This window comes from Pangasianodon hypophthalmus, chromosome 2 (assembly GCF_027358585.1).
Source record: "Pangasianodon hypophthalmus isolate fPanHyp1 chromosome 2, fPanHyp1.pri, whole genome shotgun sequence".
In the NCBI taxonomy this organism is placed as follows: domain Eukaryota; kingdom Metazoa; phylum Chordata; class Actinopteri; order Siluriformes; family Pangasiidae; genus Pangasianodon; species Pangasianodon hypophthalmus.
This window is the reverse complement of record NC_069711.1, coordinates 26,507,179-26,523,690: the sequence shown is the minus strand read 5'-3', so window position 1 is coordinate 26,523,690 and position 16,512 is coordinate 26,507,179. Positions and strand designations below refer to the sequence as shown.

Here is a 16,512-nt window from a genome sequence, read left to right as displayed (position 1 = left end):
TTGATAGCGTAAAACAAATATGTATCTCACATTTATGCAACACTGTCTTGCATTAAAAAGGATTTTAGGCTACATGTCTTATAATCATACAGTTTCTCAAGCATGACATTGTGTTTCAGTTTGATATATTCAGCCAAGCAAGCGCGTGTGTGTGTGTGTGTGTGTGTGTGTGTGTGTGTGTGTGTGTGTGCTCTCAGAAAAAAGGGTACCAACCCAGTGACAAGGAAAGACAGAGTTTAGTACCTTTTTTTTCCTGAAAATGTGAGTGGTTTATATCTTGATAAAGATATGGGGATAAAATGTCCCCATGACAGGAATATCAGATGGGGGACATTTGATTTTTATTAAAAATAAAAAGAAAGAAAGAAAAAAAACTAAAACAGCCACTTACTGATTAGGGCTATGATTAGGGTTAGATTTCGGTGTAGGCACTGCATTAATTAGCTGCTGCACTGTGTGTGTGTGTGTGTGTGTGTGTGTGTGTGTGGAGATGCATAGGGCCAGATGATTCACTGAGAGCTGAACTCAAAACTATGTGCTAGAATCTGATATGTAATATATCAACTAAATATTTTTGAAATATTTGCTATTTGCTATTTGTGTTTTTTTTTTGTGTTTTACTGTAGCCTACATATTAGCAAAGTCTTAACACAAATGTGCATAAAAATGATCAGCACACACTGTTTATTAAAGCTGCTTTGTTCACCTGTATGCTCGTTAGGGATCATATTTGAAAACTCTGTCACTGTGGAAGAATTAGAGAACATGAATATGGTTACAGTATAGACCATTATTCCTCTCCTTATTATTCCTCTCCTTATTATTCCTCTCCTTATGCACATGTTGAAACTGATACTACCTGCACGTGTTGTCATAAGACTGGCTATAAACAGGTGAGAGTGAGGATAGTGGCAGTTGCAGTGAGGTCTTAGAGCAGAAACGCACAGGCGTGGTGCTCAGTGCTGATGGGGTAAATGATCAGTTTTATACTGTACTCCATCCGACACAAGGCGACGCGTCAAGGAAGCTCCGTGTCAAAGCGCTCTGATGGCCCAATAGGAATGGCAGGTCAGTTTGTGGGCGTGGCCTTGGCGCGCGGTCGGGGCGCTTAAACCGAAGGAGCGCAATTCAAACTCTCACAGCAGCAGCTGATCACAGACAGAGAGCTGGAGGAAAGTCAGTGCGCTTCTTCCCGGTTCATAGAAAGTTAAAGGAACTGGAGGTGGACAACAGCGTCTAAGATACAACGAAAGGTTCCTCGGTGAATGGCACTTTTTTTTTTGCGCAAATTGACTTTTTAACATTAGTATTCTGCTCCTCGCATGGAGAAAAGACCTGAAACGCAGGCGCAGTGATTTCACTCAGGAACCGGACCAGCGGACAGACTGTGGCGGGATTACCGGCGCTGCGGCTGGGACCGGCGCTCACCTCTGCTGCTGCTGCTGCTGCTGCTGCTTCTGCTTCTGCTGCTGCTGCTGCTTCTGCTGCTGCTTCGGAGACACAGGAACCTTCTTCCTCTGTGCTTTTGGCTCTCACCTGACTGACACACACACTCACACGTACACACACTCACACACACACACTCACACACACGCACACACTCACACACACACACTCACACACACTTTGTCGGGATTGTAACGCGTTAAAGTGATTGTTGCGTGTGGATTTGGTGCGGGTGAGAGTTGCGGGAGAGCCTGTGACTCAGTGTAAACTTCTTGAACTTGTCAGTGTGTAGTAGATGAGCTTATGAGTGCGGCGTTCGGTTCGTCCTTCGCGATGATGCAGCGTCCGGTGGGAAACACCACTGCCTTCAGCATCGACTCGCTCATCGGCGGCTCCCAGCAGCCCAGTCCGGGACACTTCGTGTACACCGGCTACCCCATGTTCATGCCTTACCGCTCCGTGGTGCTTCCTCCTCCTCCTCCTCCTCCTCCTCCTCCTGGTCTGACTCAGGCGCCTCCTCATCATCAGCTCGCCGCTTTACCGGCCGCTATACCGGGCGCTTTCTGCTCCAGTCTGGCGCAGGGCATGGCGCTCACCTCCACGCTCATGGCCAGCCTGCCCCAGCACCCGGAAGCGGCCCGGAAGTTCGGCACGCAGGCGCTGCACGCGGCCTTTGACAAATCCCATGAGATCCGACTGGACGCGGAAGACGGCAAAAGTTTCCTGAGCAAAGAGACCGCTGCGCTTCTGCCCTTCCACGATGAGCCTCTGCAGTCCGCTACAGGTGAGCACTGAAACTGTACAGGATACAAGTGTGGGCTGTTATATACTGTAGCATGGGCTAATCATATCTAGCATTTTATATTTTACATTCTAGCCCTGTGTGGTTTTATATTTTACATTCTAGCCCTGTGTGGTTTTATATTTTACATTCTAGCCCTGTGTGGTTTTATATTTTACATTCTAGCCCTGGTCCATTCTGAGAAATAAAGGAACCAGACTGTCCCTGATGTAGTTTTATCAAGGCCACAGTATGTGTACATGTGTACATGTAATTAGCCTTGCTTTCAGAGTTAAGATTTAAATGTGCTCCTGAAAGTGCAATTACGTTAAAGGTATAAAGAAACACACTAAATGTGCAGAAGATATCAATAACAAGCAAAAGCACACCACAGCACCTTTATTTCTGAAAATGTCCCTTAATGATCTCATGTTTTTTTGTTTGTTTGTTTGTTTAATTAAGGCTTACTGACAAATCAAACTGTTTTAGAATATCAAAATACCAGGCTTAGTTATTTAGCTGATTTTAGTGAAGAACAGTTATTAACTTTGTAAATGCTGCTCTGGCGCTGGAGTGATCACGCATGATCCTGTGCGTGGTTCTGCGTGACAGTAACGCGCGAGGATGACTCAAAGTAGCGAGGGTTTCTTTTAGAGAAATGAGCGCGCGCGCTATAGATAAAAGAGGGACTGGTGTCCTGTAAAATGTCACTCGATTTGTTAATGACAAAATAACCATTTAACTGCCTCGGGAAATACAGCGTGTGTGTGTGGCTCAGAAAAGTGCAGTGGCATGAAAGCCACTTATCAGGCGCGGATTAAAGGCCGTGGGCGAGCTGTGCCTGAAGGCGAACTGCACATGACTTCCTTAATTTAGGCCAGTTTAGCTGAGGGATGGAGGAAGAGTGTGTGCTGCTGCAGCTTTCAGGGAAGCTGGAAGTGAAATGCAGTGTCCCTCCGTCATTTAAACATGTATGTGGAGTTTAAAGGACACTCCTGGCTGTAGAATGCCCACACTTTTACAACAGGACTATTGGGCTAATTTGAATGGTGTAATTCATTTATTAATTTTTTTTTAAATCAGATTTATTTTTAAGTGAATAAAATGCATTCAAAATGCAGTTTTTGTTTCCATTAAGAACCTTGTCAATGGTTCTTTAACTATTCTGTTGGTGCCAAAATTAATTAGAGAATCTTCCACATGATGTAAACATTATTATGGTAAACAAGTCTCAAGTTTTTTTGTTTGTTTGTTTGTTTGTTTTTATTATTATTATTTATTTTATTTTTTTTTTGCAAAGGCAAAAATGGTAAAAGTGCCATCAATTAAAAGGTTAATTTAGGATCCAAACAAATATTTTTCTATGCATGGCTAACGATTCCAGACTTCTAAATTATTATTATTATTATTATTATTATTATTATTATTATTATTATCCCTAATAATAATAATAATAATAATAGTTTTGAAAGGCCTACTCAGAAGCTTTTCTGCTGTGGGTTTCACTTGGGGCAGTTCTGAGTTCCTCAAGTGGCACAGACTGAAGAACCCTTTAGGGGCCAAACAAAAAAAAGGTTCTTCTACAGAATCTCTTCTGGCAGGTTTCTTTTTTAATATTATCATGTTTCTGGTGCCTCTTCAAAACAGACTCCATGCGTAATTGTGCGTAAAAGCAGCCACAGTAAACAGTGAGCACGATGCAGCAGCTTGCAGACAGTTTGAATAAGTTTATTCCTGTAATTAAAAAGCATAATGTGTGAAAGAGTAAGTGATGCGATTCAGCTGAATTTTCCACCCACAGTACGAGGTCACGGCAAAGACGATGCCAAGGAAGACGAGTGCACCAGGAAGGACGAGAGCTTCTCCATGGACAGCGACCTTGACTACAGCTCGGATGACAACATGGCTCCTGCATCCAACCCTCTGTGTGCCAAAGAGGACGGCGAGGCGAGCGCGGGGCTGGAGGAGAGCGCGCGCTCCGGGAGCGGCGCCTCGGGCGGGAAGAACCGCAGGCGGCGGACGGCGTTCACCAGCGAGCAGCTGCTGGAGCTGGAGAAAGAGTTCCACTGCAAGAAGTACCTGTCACTGACAGAACGCTCGCAGATCGCGCACGCCTTGAAACTCAGCGAGGTGCAGGTGAAAATCTGGTTTCAGAACCGCAGGGCGAAGTGGAAGCGCGTGAAGGCGGGGAACGTGAACACCAAGGCGGGAGAGCCGTCCCGAAACCCCAAAATAGTGGTCCCCATTCCCGTGCACGTGAGCCGCTTCGCCATCCGGAGCCAGCACCAGCAGCTGGAGCAAGCCAGACCGTGACATGCCTGGGCTCTGGACCAAAAACCAACTTAACTAACGCGAGGGACTTGTTTACAAAAGCCACATGTGAAATATGAACAGAGCGCGTTTACACGCGGATATCTGCGTTTATTATCCTGCAGCAGGAAGCTGCGTCGCTCTGAGTGAACCGCAGACTTGTGTACTAAATCATGCAGCAAAATAGCACACCTCCAGAAGTGACACTATAGGTAGTGTGCTATTTTGACTTACAGTGTAACGCGGTTTGAGACGCAGCCCAAGTTCTGGTAACTGGGCACACAGACAGGAGCACACACTCAGAGAGAGAGAGAGAGAGAGAGAGAGAGAGAGAGAGAGAGAGAGAGCTGCTGTGGACCAAATGATGAATAAATTAATTCCCTGTAGATTTCAAAGAACGCAAGAATGTGAAGTTCTCTTTCGTTTAGTTTCTCTGTAGTGTTCACTCTGTGTGTGTGTGTGTGTGTGTGTGTTTAACAGAGATGATGAGGTGATGTATTAAATGGAGCACTTTTCTGGCTCTGATCTGAAGCACTGAAAAACAGTCATGCCTTGGAGATTCTGCTCTGTTCTGTTAATACGGGCTTTTATTGGTTATGATTAATATTCATTAGTTTTCTTCATTTTCTTCTTTCTGATTATTTTATCTTCATGGGGGCACGCTGCTAATTTATTTGATATTGTGCAAAGAGTTGCTAACATGCGAAGAGTTTATTGAGTTGAGATTGTGTGCATTAAAGTGGACTGTGATTGTGAAAACGTGTACGTGGTGTTTTTTCATTTAACTTAAATTTTTTACATTTTTACTGAAGTGGAAAAGACCACACAATAACAATAATAATAATAATAATAATAATAATAATAATAATAATAATTATTATTATTATTATTATTATTATTATTATTATTATTATTACTATAATAATAAGCGCAGTTACACTCTTGACGCGCTGCGCAGTAGAAATGTAATGCAGTCTTGTTTAGTTATATTTTTTACTCATATCTCTTATGGAGAGGCGGTGTGTTGTGTGTATTGTGTGTGTTGTGTGTGAATGAAGCCTAGTTCGTTTCACACACAGCCAAAATCATATGCAAATTAACATTATACAAATACATATATATTGCACTTATTTACAAAAATATACCTTGTTTTTTTATTATTGGTTTATTAAATAAAACAAAAAGATTAAAAGAATATTTGCATAAAAGAAAATGAAAAAAACAGACCGTTCCAAATGATTTCATTTAAAATGCAAAATAAATATAATTTTAATTTTTAATTTTAGAATGAGTTCCTTTAATTTTAGAGTTTATAAAAATGATAAATATTGCATATTAAATGCTTTGTCCATCTGCACTGATGTGAAGGTAAATGCTGGTGTTCTGAAGAGCCACAAACCGCCGAGAAATTTCAGGAAACTCGCAAAATATGAAAGAGTGAATGTTTAATCATTTAGTGATGTTTTCAGTGAAATGGCAGCTGCAGTAAAACTCGAGCTGTCAGTGACAGCACATGAGCTGCAGGTTCAGGCGCTGAATGAACAGCCAGCAGTTAGCTACAAGCTGTCAGTACACTGTCAGTGAATAATCAGAAATCAGTAGACCACTTACTGTTTACATATATGTAGATATATACAGAGACCTACTGCAAATAATCCTAAAACTAAAAGGCAGACACACTGATTCAGAGCTTGAACTTCTCCAACAACATATTCTTTATTAAACTCACACACTAGCTCTACTTCTCCCAAGTGAGAAGAGTAAAATACAGATTTATAGCAGCAGAGTGACTGTCCATAAGCGAGCCTCAGTGAGCTATAGATAAGCTCTTATCACTACATCACTGACACACACACACACACACACATACACACACACACATGGATCAAGGGCACTAAAAATGTAGGCTACTACAAAGACTTGAATGAATGTGTATTGAATTCATCATGAGAAATAGCAGGTAAAAGGTGTAGAAAGGAACAAGATGACCAAAGTGTGAGTAAGAGGGAGAAAGAGACAGAGATCTGACAACTGCCTTAATTCTAATGATCTTTTTTTTTTTTTGCAAATAGTAATCAAGGCCAGCCGTCGTGCCTGACAGATAAATGGGCCCCGGGGGGATCGGCCAGGCCCTCAGCTTTTCACTCCTTCGTGTCCCATGCGCACTAAATTAACAGCAACTTGTCTAAGGCTCAAATTAACCTCCAATGATTAATTCTGAAGGAGAACAAGCCCTGAGACTCATGCCACCTAATAGGCACTGGCTGGAGGACCAATAAGTTGTCTGAGCCACACACACACACACACACACACACACACACACACACACACACACACACACACCTCTTTAACTGACCAAATTTGTATGTGCAGGGCAAATAGGAAAGCAATTCATTGGACATTTTATGAATGAAATCACATAGATCATGCTCTAACAGGAGTCACCAGTCAGCAAATTTTTTTATTCCAGCTCGTATATATGTATCTGATAAATATTGTATTACTGTGCTGGTTGTGCTTCATCACTATTTCTGTCCACATTATCTTAATGCAAATGACATGCAGTCTTCTACATTATTCCCTTTAATAGTTTAGGATCTTTCATTTGTTAGGATTTAGATATGCATAAGTATAAATATATGATTTTTAAGATGTTCCACTTGGAGGAATGAATCCCCATTAAATGGTACAGTGACTCAAAAAATGGTCACTTGTATTTCATTAGATAATTAAATTCAATTGACACATTTTAAACTATCAACACATATTTAGAACATCCATGTTTTCATTTCCTACTTTAACTAAGAGAAAGAAATATTACAATTCATACATCTTCCAAAAGCATAGTTCCAACTGACATTTCAACTTATACTGCCAATCTCCAGCACTGGTGTGTGTGTGTGTGTGTGCTGCACTAACAGAAGACACTCCAGCAGCTCTTCTTTCCTCCAAACATGGCGAGATTATCATCACACCATGATGGCCCTGCTCACGCCTCATTTCAGGGCCTCTCTTGCATTCCTAATGCCATTAGCGTGTGACTGTGACACACACACATTGATAAATGAACACAGCTGTGTTAATACACTGAAGCAGCACTTTGCTTCACTGGACTCCATCACACTGGGAAGTGGGACTGATTTATGACGAGAGATGATCAGACTGGATTTGGACAAGATGCTCCACACTGGCAGCCTTTTCATCAGAACAATACTGCTCCACTGCTGTCTTACTCGATATTCAGGATTTATACAGAATTTTATATTTGCCAGGATTATAATGATTATTCTTTAAATGATGGGAGTGCAGATATGCACTGATTACATCTCCATGGTTCCCAGTTCAATCCAAAACTGTGGAGTGTTTTTCATGTTCTCCCCATGTCCGTGTGAGTTTCGTCTGGGTTCTCCGGTTTCTTCCCACCTCTCAAAAACATGCCAGTAGGTGGACTGGCTACTCTAAATTACCCCTAGGTGTGAATGAGTGAGATATTCATCCAAGATATATCTTGAATATCCAAATTAGATTAGACAGGATGTATAATCTGATAAAATAAAACTGCGAAATGTAAAGCATCTTACCATCTCAGCATAAACAATTCTGTAATTCTGTTTAGTTAAACATGCGATTTATTCATATGATTTCATATCTCAAAAGTTATCTTTTGATAACACACACACACACACACACACACACGCTCAGTGTCCATTTCCTCTCTACACACTGTTCAGTTTCCTTCTCAGCCTCGTCTAATCTCTTTAATTACATCTGCTGTCCCAGGCTGCTGAGGCCTCCTTTGTCCTCTCTGGTCAGGGGGCTTTTGTGAGTGTGAGCACTGTCCTCCTGTCCCCTCCCCAGCTGCTTTGTGAAGCTTCCTGAGACAGAGAGTGAGAAAGTGAGAGAGAGACAGAGAAAAAGAGACAGAGAGAGAACGAGGAAAGGATTAGAGCACCATTATCCCATTAGAGCCTCAGCAGAGTCCACAGGGCCTGGCATGAAACGCCTTCATCTACACCACAGAGTCCCAGTGCGTCTCACAGCGGCCTGCAGAGTGAACACACACACACACACCTGCTCATGACAAAGCTGCATTTTCAAGAAGCCCCATGTAACAGCCATCATTGTATAACTTTCCTAAGCAATAAAAATGATTTGCCTCTTTATTACTGTGTCCATTTTTTTCTTTGAAACTGGAAGAAGTGCTTTTCCCGCAAGTCAGTTGCATCCCTTTATAGTGGCTTTGGTAGACATCTAAAAATATATATTCCTTATTCATTTTAATGTCACAGGCTGAACATAAGTATAAATAAAATGGAGTTTATTAATATATATAATGTAAAAAAAAAAAACAACAAAAAACATTTGTCCCCGCATTTCATGTCATTGGTGTTAAATTGTCTAAAAACTTGTATTTTGAAATCACACAAAAAGTTGCAGATAAGTCTTTCCAGGGTCAAAATTCTATTCATTTTATCTAGCAACAGTAGTTTCCATTCACACTCTAGAAGATATTAATTTACTTGTATTTTCTTCTTGTTGATAATTTAGAGTTATCAATCTTCCTGTAAAATAATTTACAGAAAAAAGGATTTAATAGTGTAATTTATTGATGCTGGGTGATTAATGATGTGTGCTTTGAGATGCTGTGGAAGCCATCTTGGAAAATACATCTTTAATGTCACTGGTGTGCCGGTCATTGGTGTAACTCCAGTGACTTAAACTGGCACCACATTAAAGATCAAAAATATTGGTTATGCATTCAAAAACAATTTCATTAGTCACAATTTCGCTAATAATACAAAATTTGAACATTCTGCTGGTCAGAAAGTCACCATATTTTGAGAATGACCCTCATATGAGGGACTGCAGTTTGGTTGGACTTTATACACTAATTATTTGACATCAGCTCTTGAATTCCAACAAATGTACATGTATGTTATGATGTAAACTGGATCTTCTTGCATTTTGAATAATATACATTTCAGTGAAATGAAAAACAAGTGGAAGCAGCATCTGAAACACAGTGCTGTTTAACAGATAAAAGATATAGCAAGACCGTGGAATTATATAAGGTTCTGTCTTAAAAATATACTTAAAAATACACTATGTGGCTAGCAGTGTGTGGACACCTGACCATTACACCCAAATTTGGGACGTCCCCAAACTGTTGCCATAAAGTTAGAAGCACACAATTGTACAGAATGTCTTTGTATGCTGTAAGATTACAATTTGCATTAACTGGCCCAAACATGTTCCAGCATGACAATACCAATGTGAGGTCCATGAAGACATATTTTGCCAAGGTTGGAGTGGAAGAAGTCGAGTGGCCTGCACAGATACCTGATCTCAACCCCACTGAACACCTTTGAGATGAACTGGAACACTGAATGTGTGTCCGACCTCACTAGTGCTCTTGTGGCTGAATGTGCAAGTCCATACAGATGCACCAAAATTTAGTGGAAAACCGTCCCAGAAGAGTGGAGGTTATCATCACAGCAGAAGGGTAAATAGGGGACGTTCAAAAAGCACAAATATTATAGTCAGGTGTCCACAAACTTTGTTGTTGTTTTTTTTTTACTAAACATATGAGGCATTTTACCCAAAAATATTGTTCATCAGGACACTGATTAATGACTGAGGAATTATGGTATTTATATGTGGTGTTCTGGGAAAAGCCTTCATTTGGTCATAATTCGATATTCAAACAAAGAAAAAAAAAATCACATTTAAAGATTTCATTCCAATTGAAAGATGCTTTATAAAAACATCATATTACATCCAAATTTGCAAGAATTATAGGTTCACAGTGGGAAGTGAGTTCTCACTTTGATTATCAGCATCATACACATTAGTCTCGGTCTCATGTCCTCAGGTAAAAGTCAGAAGAATTATACACGTGCCTCATCATTGCTCGTCACTCTAATATCAGTGGAGAAATAATCACTTATTAACTCAGTGAGATTTTTGTGGTTGGCTAAATGACGCAAGTCCGCAGGAACAACACAATTTGACAGCTGGTGACCTGATCGCAAACTGCACCCTTTAGCTAGCAAGGTTTTAGACAGGTTTAGGAAGACTAAATGCATGCATCTCTGCAGGCAGACACCAAGGCAAGGTTAGTACACAAGGGGCCAAGGGGAAAAAAATATTCAGAATTGAGCAATGAATAAAAATTGAACAAACTACTAAAGACTGAATCAACATAAAGGAATAGAGAATAGTGAATCCTTTAGAATTGTAAAATTAGTATAGTATTTGGAGTAGGTTTGCAGACAGTCTCTTAGATATGGACATGATTTAATGGCCCACAGATGACAGACAGGTGGTCAGGAGGCTGTGTTAGGTGTGTTAACATTAAGTGAGTTCGAACGTTAAATGATCTTTTTGGCAGAAAAAAAAAAAAAACAAAACACTTGGTATAATTTTTGCCTTAGAATGTAATGTGCATGTAATGTGCACCACTTAAAGTGCCAGGATCTAATTTTTCAAATAAATAAATAAATAAATAAACAAACATTTTTAATAACATCTCAGGTTAAAGTTAACTGACCAGGACATGGCATTATATTACGAAGTAATTTTCTTTATTGAAAGGAGACACATTACAGTATAAGACTCTGCATCAGGTATAATTTTTCAACACAGAACTGTACAGCTGACACAAACTCAATATAATAATAATAATTAGATATACAACAAAGACAATCAATCGTAATGACGTAATTGTGATGCCAATGGTCTGTAAAAGAAAAACAAATACAAAAAGAAAAGTAGTGTGAGAGCCCCTCCCCTTTTAGATTAGCATATTCGCTCATAAATAATCAGGTCTCTCAGGTTTGGACGCATCAGGGATACTGTCGACAAAATGAGGTAACAAAAACAATTAAAAAAAACAACAACAAAGCGAAAACATGATGTTTCGCAATTTTATACAGCTATGTACAGAAAGTGACAGCTACACGGCAAGCAGATACTGGGCTAAAATCACGGATGCACGTAAGCAGCTTAAAACGGACATATAAACCCGCGATTGCTCATTCCGCTCGCAAACGGAGCAGAGTCTGCTTTGGTTGCTCTTATGCTATTGGTTGAGTGGGTGGTGGTGTGACTCCTTCATTCTTTCCCAGTTCAATAACATATGGACACATGATGAGAGAAATGGACCACTATTTGAATGTTACCTTCCCAAAGATAAAAGAGCAACAAAAAGGTAAATTAGGTGATGAATATCAGGAAAATTATCAGGGTAAAATATCACCTGTCAGTCATTTATGAGGAAATTTACATTCATGCATGCAAAAAGGGTCAGAAACCAAAAAGTCAGGCTTTCACAGAAAAGACAAGTGGGCACAATAGTGTGGGTTGGTTATTAGAATCAGTGTGTGTGTGTGGGTGTGGGTGTGTATGCTTTAAATCACTGTGTCATAAATAACTGTGTATGGTGCTGAGACCTCTACAGATCTGCTACATTATATACAAACACTTTACATCTTAGCTCTTTCAATAAACTCTGTACACTCTCTTTGACCCACGTCTCAATCCATAGTGCCCTTCAGAAGAGACACAGAGGTTTCTGAAACGAGGCCTCGTCCCTACATTGTCCTGAAACCCATAAAGCAACCCTGGCAGGTCGAACATCTTTTTACTTGATTAGTGTTGCAGACTAAAGACTTGTGTTACCTACTCAATGGCAAACCCTAATGCTTTCTGGTGTCATGTTTCTGAACACAACTTCTGTAATGACATATGACCTGAAACAGAGTCTTACATTTCTCAGAGCCACACAGCAGCCAATACTGGTGTGGAAAATTATTACTTCAGATAGTTGCCTGGCTTTCATCTGGCTTTGTATTGCTTAAATACAGGTCAGTCAGGGCTTGAGCCTGTACAGCACAAACACACGATTGGAGACGGAAAGTAAAGACATCAAGAACGACACTCAGGAAAGAGAAAAAGATTAGAAAGTACTAGTAAAATCACTCACACGCACACGCACACACTTGCATGAGCATTTGACATAGCCTGGCATCAAGCCCAAGGAAGTCAGGCTAGAGCATTAAAAGGCCTTTTTCTCTTCATTTACACCAAGTTTTCCACCAAAGAGTTTCTATAAAAGACAAAGTGATAGAGTCACAACGATGAAAAGGATACAGCGCAGGAAAATGAAGAAATCTCTTCATTGAGCCGAATAGGGCTCTGCACTCCAAGGCCTCAGCAAGTAATGAGTGGGTAAGGAATGGACATTTTGATGCATGAGCACGCACACACACACATGCACGCACACACGCGCACGCACACACACACACACACACACACACACACACACACATACACACACATACACACACATACACACACACACACGCGCAGACGCAAGAGTCTCTGGCATTAATAAGTATGTAGCATATAGAGGAGAGTTCTCTTGCATCTCCTGAGCACCTAATATTGAGTAAGAACAGGTAAATGAGGCTGCAGGCTCTCCCCTTACTAATGTTTCCATCATAAAGCATGGGAAAATGCAGACGCCGCGCATTTGATATCGATGAGCCTGCGAGGTCAGAGCCTGCTCCACTCTGCATGCTGTTTCATTTGGAAACAAGTCTGTATTGATCAATATTATCAATATGGCTAACGTGAATAAGAAAGACTCTTTGCCATCTCTCGCCCTCAAGTGCACAGACACACATGGTCGATTGTGAGGAACAGTTCACAGAACGGAGTCAGAAGCTCGTCACTTGAGTGTCAGTCATCACGTGACTCATCAGCTAAGTAAGACCTGATCGTTTGCAGTGGAAAAAGAAGCATGCAATTGGCTAGCAGCCAAGGGGAAAAAAAACTATTAATCAGGTAGGAAATTCCCTTTAGTTCTGTGAAACAGACTATGGAATAATAAAAGTTATGAGCACAAAGCTAGTGGGATCCATTCACACGGATAGTTTATATTTTCATGTGGTCCACAAATGCCCAATTAACTCCATACAACTCACTCACAATCAAAATTAAAAAAAAAAAAAAAAAAAAAAAGTTTATAACAAGCCTCTTCATGTTTTATCACCCTTGTGATATTTGGATGTTTTCCGAAAAGGTTTTTGAAACATTGTCTTTTCACATTACTTATAAAAGAAGAAAAGAAACTGTACAAAAGGGCAGAAATTCACACAATTTTACTAAACATTTGGCTGAAAGAGTGGCAGACGGCAAAAGTAGGTAAGGACATGGAACATGTGCATTCAAAAGCACCAAGCACGAAAGCACTGCTGAAGTTCTCTAGGATCTCTGGGACTGATCCAGCGTCACTTCCTGCCCATTTCAGTCACGCAAGAAGCCACACAGAAAGAGGACATGAGGACCGAGCTGCTATGAGAAGTCTAAATGGACGTTACGCCTGCCATTCACTGAGCTCCTGGTTTGGCCTCACCTTCTTCATCTCCACTCATGCATCTTGCAGCACTTATGGACAGCGGCAGCAGCAGGTCCAAACAGTTTATTCGGCCATCACGTTGCTGCCAACAGCCAGAAGCCCGGGGACGGTGCATTCTCCCAACACAGGTCACCTGACCTAGGAGTTACTGTATGATTGGCTAGGCAGGTAGAATGGGAGGAGTAACTCCCTCAAGACAAGCTAGTGGTGGTGCGAGGCAGTGCGAGTGCAAACTCAGTGGTTCTGTTAGTGTTTTATCTTCATCATCATGGTCAGTCGTTCTCGTAAGTGTAGTTTGTACTTCTGTCATGATTCTAAATCTGTGTGTAGCAAAGAGGAGGAAGAGCTGTGTGTGTCTGTGCTAGTGTAAGGGTGAGTGTGCATGTATGCAAATGGCGGTGTATGTGAGAGTTTATTTCTGAGTATGTTGTATGTGTGTGTCAGATAAGGGCCGTGCTGCCCGTGCTGCTGCAGCTGTTGTTGCGGTTGTTGTTTCTGCGTGAGAGGTTGGGCGTGGCCATGAGTGGGTAGCGCTCGTCCGGGCAGCCGTACTGCAGCAACACATCCACACACTCCTGACTGTTGGCTTGGCGTGCATATGCCAGTGCTGTGTTGCCGTGGGCATCACGCGCCATGATGTCTACCCCGTACTGGAGGGACACAGAAAGACAGAGTTACAAAACAATGATCTCTCACACACACAAATCTGAATCAAACCTGAATCAGAACTCCTGATGTATGTACATGATGTAAAATATACACTGAATGTCTCTTGTAGCAGTTGTCAAGAATATAAACACAAAAATCAAAAATGGGCAACTCATAAAATATACAGTACTGACTAGTACTAGTAGTATATGGGTCAAAAGGTATTTGTAAATTAAGCTCTAAAGCTATAATAATTTGTCGCTGCTGGAGATGGGAATACTTTTTCAGAAGGACAACTTTGTGTGTTACTAATGAAGCAAATGTAGCCAGAGTAAAGTCTATCCACTCGGTGGCCATCTTGGTAACGCAGTTATTTAGAGTTACTTCCAGTCATGAAAGCACTTATTCATGGCTGTTTTTGTAGTAAAAGTAATTACTTACAAATTACATATACCTTATAAATGTGCACTACATAGGGCAAAACATAATGGCCTCTACACCCTACACAGCGTAGCGCACTGTGTGGTCAATAGAAGGCTTCTTAGGATTCACCCATGGCTTGGTTCAGCAGCTAGCTCCTCTGACCTTACCTGGCTTTTACAGTTAATCTCTCAAATATCTGTCTCAGTCGTATTAATAAGATATATCACTGATGCATCAGCCAGAGTGGAGCCTTTAGATTGTATGTTACAGGATGGGGAGTTTATGTGTAGCTGCTCTGTTTTACAGATATGTCCATGTAGCTAATCCACAATAAACCATAACTCTGCTATGTATGTTCATCTTATTGAGTTTTTAAGTTTTTACTACCTCTGACACAGCATAGACAAAGCTTCGTTTTTAAGAGTGTAATGGTGTTTATGTAACACAGTCATGTTTTCTGAATTCAGCTGCTCTTAGGCTTCCATTATAATTGATATATTCTGATCTCAGTATAGGGAAATGTCTCAATCTTATCGCATATATACTACAGATGCAGTAAACACTGATTTAAATTGCTTTAAATAGAATGACGTGAAATGATAAATATAGTCTAGTACACTCTACTGGCCCAGAAAAGGATGATAGTGTGTGTGTGTGTGTGTGTCCATACCCAGATGAGGAGCTGCGTGATCACCACACTGCCCTTGCGGCAGGCCAGATGCAGCGCAGTGCGGCCATCCCCCTCACCGCACGTCTCGTTCACCTCATCTCGCGAGCCGTGTGCAAGCAGCAGCACCACTAAGCGCAGGTCCTCTTCAGCAGTAGCACGCAGCAGCTGTTGGCCTAGAGTCAGCTCCACACACGGCAGAGATGCCACAAATAGCTTCTGCTCGTACTTGGCCCGGATCCAACGTTCACGCTCCTCCCTGAACCACACACACACACACTAAGCGTCAGTATTAGGAGGTCAAAGTGAAGTTAATGTATAAGGTAGAAACACCACATGTTCACATTGGAGTAATATTTGGACTCAACTCTCATTCTGATTGACATTTAAGAGTTCTTTGAATGACATTTAAGAGTTCAGGGATTTGTGTAGATTGGTATTGGCTACTATTTTCCTTTGCAGTTGCCATGTCCTGCATTCTCATACAGCATCAACAGGCCCACACACATCACACAGCTCATGAAAGAACTATGACAATCAATGTTTCTGTGTAAGAAACAATATAGAGAAAAAACCCAAAGCTGTCCCACATATTTAGGCGATGGGGTGGGGGAGAGCAAGAGAGAGAGAGAGAAAGGTGGTGTGTGAGGAAGGAAATAGGATGAGTGAGGAACAGAAAGCAGGAACTGGAAGCAATCTATTTAAGGTGCTCTGTGTGTGTTTATACAGTTTGAGAGAAATGTCAACCAAGCCCCAGCCCAGCCCAGAAGGGGGCTATCAGTTGCATGTTTTTAGCTCTCCTGCTAATCCTGTGCT

The 16,512-nt window shown here is 41.2% G+C and overlaps 2 protein-coding genes across 6 annotated transcripts in view; one reads left to right on the top strand and one right to left on the bottom strand.

The window, feature by feature from the left end:
- Positions 1–1,153: 1,153 nt before the first annotated feature.
- gbx2 (gastrulation brain homeobox 2) lies at positions 1,154–5,278 on the top strand. The gene is made up of 2 exons (XM_026933546.3): positions 1,154–2,230; positions 4,029–5,278. The coding sequence occupies exons 1-2, from the start codon at positions 1,750–1,752 to the stop codon at positions 4,538–4,540; spliced, it is 993 nt and encodes a 330-aa protein (XP_026789347.1). The 5' UTR covers positions 1,154–1,749; the 3' UTR covers positions 4,541–5,278.
- A 5,821-nt stretch (positions 5,279–11,099) lies between these two features.
- The window catches only part of agap1 (ArfGAP with GTPase domain, ankyrin repeat and PH domain 1), a 142,472-nt gene continuing 137,059 nt past the window's right edge, over positions 11,100–16,512 (bottom strand). For all 5 annotated transcript variants that reach the window (XM_026933394.3, XM_026933395.3, XM_026933391.3 and 2 more), the window contains 2 exons: positions 15,700–15,955; positions 11,100–14,608 (listed from right to left, as the gene is read on the bottom strand). In XM_026933394.3, coding sequence (XP_026789195.1) covers positions 14,399–14,608; positions 15,700–15,955 — 466 coding nt within the window. In that variant the 3' untranslated portion in view covers positions 11,100–14,398. The remainder of the gene's footprint in view (positions 14,609–15,699; positions 15,956–16,512) is intronic.